At 46.6% G+C, this 4,478-nt stretch overlaps 1 protein-coding gene across 1 annotated transcript in view; it reads left to right on the top strand.

Moving 5' to 3' along the window:
• LOC111976853 (uncharacterized) overlaps positions 1–2,318 on the top strand; it is a 32,524-nt gene extending 30,206 nt beyond the window's left edge. The window contains exon 3 of the mRNA XM_070448163.1: positions 1,930–2,318. Within this exon, the coding sequence (XP_070304264.1) occupies positions 1,930–2,318 (389 nt within the window). The remainder of the gene's footprint in view (positions 1–1,929) is intronic.
• The last annotated feature ends 2,160 nt before the right edge of the window (positions 2,319–4,478 follow it).

The raw sequence follows: 4,478 nt of genomic DNA, 5'->3' as shown, positions 1-4,478 counted from the left end.
CACACACACACACACACCACACACCACACACACACACACCACACACACAACACACCACACACCACACACACACACCACACACACACACAACACACACACAACACCACACACACACAACCACCACACACACACACACACACAACACACACACACACACTTTCCTTACATGCACCAGGATCTCTATGGAAGTGTTACCTGTGATACACCTACAGGAATGTGTGAATGTGTGGGTGAGTGAACATGGTATTTTAAGGATCAACAATACATGTCCAATTTAATCAGTTGTCTGCTACACTCTCATATACTGAATGGTAGTGAGCAAGCCACCGTATCAATCCGCTTGATACAAGTCAGTATAAACGTGAGCGCTTGTTAAACTTCATAGTAGTTTGGTTTTTGCTAGTGGCATTGTGGACGGGGACTGGCGGGCATGGGTGTAAGCGCATCTACCTCTGCTGCCCAATAAGGTGCTGCATGTCCACTTCCAGCCCGATAAGATGTTTGTGAGATTTTATCCCAACTAACCATCCCTGAACTTCGAGTTTTACCTAACCATTAACCCCGACTTAAATGTGCCGGTAAATCCTTACCCTATAAGCTGTGGAATAGCCTAAGTACTTCTCTAAAACCATTTGCAAACTGTAATGTTGAACAACTTTAAAAAATTTCCGCTTTCGAGAAACTATGGCACATCAACGTCTATCTATGTGCTGTGTGTATCGTAGAGTCTGTGAGAGCTTTGTGGGAGTATTGAGAGCTAGATGTACAGTGAGGGAGCTAGTTAGCTGAGAGCTAAGTATGTGGCTATTTTTGAGATGCTAGTGAGGGATGCGTGAAGTAGTGAGACTAGTTGTGAGAGCTAGGTTGTGAGAGCTAGTTGTGCAGAGCTAGTTGTGAGAGCTAGTTGAGGGAGCTAGTTGTGAGAGCTAGTTGAGGGAGCTAGTTGTGAGAGCGAGTTGTGAGAGCTAGTTGTGAGAGCTAGTTGAGGGAGCTAGTTGTGCAGAGCTTAGTTGAGAGCTAGTTGTGAGAGCTAGTGGAGAGCTAGTTGAGGGAGCTAGTTGTGAGAGCTTAGTTGTCGAGAGCTAGTGGGGGTAGAATGGGAGAGCTAGTTGTGGAGAGCTAGTTGAGAGAGGGAAGCTAGTTGTGATGAGCTAGTTAGTGAGCAGCTAGTTGAGGAGCTAGTTGTGAGAGCTAGTTGAGGGACGCTAGTGTGAGAGCTAGTTGGAGAGCTAGTCTGTGAGAGCTAGTTGATGAGTAGCTAGTTGTTGAGAGCTAGTTGTGAGAGCTAGTTGTGAGACCTCGTTAAGGCTATAGAAACGCTAGTTGACAGACTAGTTGTAGAGAGCTAGTTGTGAGAGCTAGTTGTGAGAGCTAGTTGTGAGAGCTAGTTGTGAGAGCTAGTTGAGGGAGCTAGTTGTGAGAGCTAGTTGAGGAAGCTAGTTGTGAGAGCTAGTTGTGAGAGCTAGTTGAGGGAGCAGGGTGTTTTCCTGATTAGACCCACCTTCACTACGGTTCTCTCTCTAAAATGGATGCTCTCGTAGACAGCTGCTCTAATTCAGTATTTTATATTCGACAACACAAGATCCTCATTCGTCTTCTCAAACATCACACACGCACACACACGTCCGTCCTCTCTGCGTGCACGTGGGTGGAAGGAGAAGGAGAGGATGAACGAAAAAAGAGAGAGAAAAGAGAGTACCAGCTCCTAAACCTTTCCTCCTGGCTGGCAGAGGAGAGGAGAGCAAGTCTTTTTGTTCTTTCCTCCTCCTCTCCTCTCCTTTTATCTGCGCCGGGTTAGCCGTGGCGCTGCAGCTGTCTCAGTGTGCCCCCTTGCCCCCTCTCTCTCTGTGCTGCTGTTGTGTGGACGCAGACAGATGGTTGCAGTTTGTCCTGAGTGGGTGGGTGAGCCTCGTTTCCTGTGCTCCTCAGGCCTCCACCACCAGCAGCAGCACCTCCGAAGTGCAACAATCCGACCAGGGGCCACAACAGGGGCCACATTTGATAGCAAACAAGGGGCTGCTTCCTTCTCCTCTTCCTCTCCTCTTCCACTTCTCCTCCCACCTCCTCTTCCACCACCCCCGCCATCCTTCCTCCGTCCGCCCACACTCCCCCTGCAGCCCTCTGAGGCCGGGCCCCTGATGGCCCTTGGATTGCGGGCTGGGGGACCCCTCGCAGCACTCCACTCACACTCAGAGGAGCTGGCTATGAATGTAGAAGAGAATCCTGAGGGTCCCGAGCCCCATGAGCCCCCACCAGAGGTAAGCAGATACATCCATGTTCACCCCTGGTGGAAGTTGGCCCTTAAGACACTGATCTAGGATCAGTTTATCCTCACTAGATTATAACCTTAACAATAAGGAGGAGGAATGTAAACCTGACTTGAAATCAGTGTCCAGGGGCAACTTCATCCTACTCCTTCTGTTTTATACCCTGGCAGTAGGGGTGGGGTTGGTAGGGGGTTGTATACCCCTGGGGGTCATATCTCCCTCCACAGCCCCTCAAGTGTTGTGTGTCTTTGTTCACCCTATTCTAGCTGACTGTGTGGAATCTGTTGTGTTACCTGTTCTTGTTACCTGTGTTATTACCAGTGATATCTATTTGTCTGTCCAACCTGTCTGTCCAACCTGTCTGTCCAACCTGTCTGTCCAACCTGTCTGTCCAACCTGTCTATCCAACCTGTCTGTCTAACCTTGGCTGTGTGTCTTTGTTCCTTTCTCATTTCCTCTGGGTGTTTTTTCAAGATATTATTACCTTTCAATTCTATGATTTTTTCTATGCACAACATCTTAACAAAAGCCCATAGACAACATCTAGAACCTAGATTGCATACATCTAGTTCAGAGTTGATGGGAAGTAGTTAGCAGTGATTATAGATGTAATGTTAGGGGTCTGGTGAAACAATGTGGTCCTATAGATGCTTTAACAGAAAGGTTTCAGGACTGAATAGAATCAATATCGCTAGACAATAAGAGGGTCAAGAAATTACCTTCTCCCTTCTGCCACTGTGTGTGTGTGTGTGTGTGTGTGTGTGTGTGTGTGTGTGTGTGTGCGTGCGTGCGTGCGTGCGTGCGTGCGTGCGTGCGTGCGTGCGTGCACGCGTGCGCGTGTGTAGGAGCAGCAATTGGTTTCAGTGGACTTCCCTCCCTACAAGCCTCTTTATCTCTGTGGACAAGCCATCTGTTTGCCCAGTGCATGGTGTCTGTTCTTAAGGAAGGAGGGAGGGATGGAGAGTGGATGTGGAGGAGGGGTAGGCTTTAGTTTGGGGATGAACACACACACCCATAGGGAGGGGTCGTTGAACAAACAAAAGTTAATCTGTAACCCCCATCCAGAGATACGAATCCAGAGATACGAATAAATATTGAATACCCTATTGTCTTCGCCGTCACCCCCCCCCCCCCATCTCTTTCTATTTCTCCATCCGTTTCTCCTCGGCTCTGCCCATTTTCTCTTTATCCTACTAATTTCCTCTCTCTCCCATCCACCTGTTACTCGTTACGGTAGAAAAGATAAAATGGGTGATTGTGGTTGCATTCCAGCCACAGACCACATACTACACCCTTTAAGTTGAATTTCTAGACCTATACCCATAAACCAGTACTTTATCAAGCTCCTCTCATGATTACAAGATCCTACCACATACAGCAACCTCAGAATCAGTACCATTAGCCAGGTAACCTAAAAACCAACAGCCCCTTCAAATCAGGACCACAGACTTATACAGCGCCCTCATCCAAAGAATACACCAATTAACCCAGACCCACAGAGAAACATAACCAAAACTCACATCAGCATTACACAACAGACACCAGAAACAGATAAATCACAAAACTAAAACCAATATACGACAAAACCCACTATAGACTTACAAAGTTATACTACCCGAGCAAGCCATCTATACTACAAATGACTATTATCCACAACTACAACCCGTTAGGAGCTACAAAACCTTAGCTACAAACACTACCCATAGTACGCCAACTAACCTATTGAGCTACACCCAAAGCATATAAGCTCCGAAAGCGGGCCTATAGCGACTACAACCCTATTCAAAGCACGTACAAATGACTACTAAGCTACAATAACCTTTTAGCCCTAAAGACCACACCATAGCTGATACGCAAACAATAACCTACTTAGACCTAAGCCACCACACTACATGCTATCACTACTAAAACCATAGTGTCTACAAATACCATAGTCCTACTAAACACGTATAAGGACTACCACTAGAACACGCTTATCAGCTACAAAACATATACTAACAACAAACCGTAAAACTACAAAACGTATAAAGTACAAAAACCGTTAAGCCTTACAAAATAAACTATAGCTAACCTAAAACCTTAACGCTAATAAACAGCCTAACACCCGATTATGCTACCACACCCTTATAAGAATGCTACTAACACTGTAGATCACTACAAGAGTACTCCCGACCCCTACTGAGCTAACCAATCAAACACCGAACGTACACC

The sequence above is a fragment of the Salvelinus sp. IW2-2015 genome, linkage group LG17, assembly GCF_002910315.2.
Source record: "Salvelinus sp. IW2-2015 linkage group LG17, ASM291031v2, whole genome shotgun sequence".
Classification (NCBI taxonomy): domain Eukaryota; kingdom Metazoa; phylum Chordata; class Actinopteri; order Salmoniformes; family Salmonidae; genus Salvelinus; species Salvelinus sp. IW2-2015.
The sequence above is the reverse complement of the archived record's forward strand: the minus strand, read 5'-3'. Positions and strand labels throughout refer to the sequence as shown.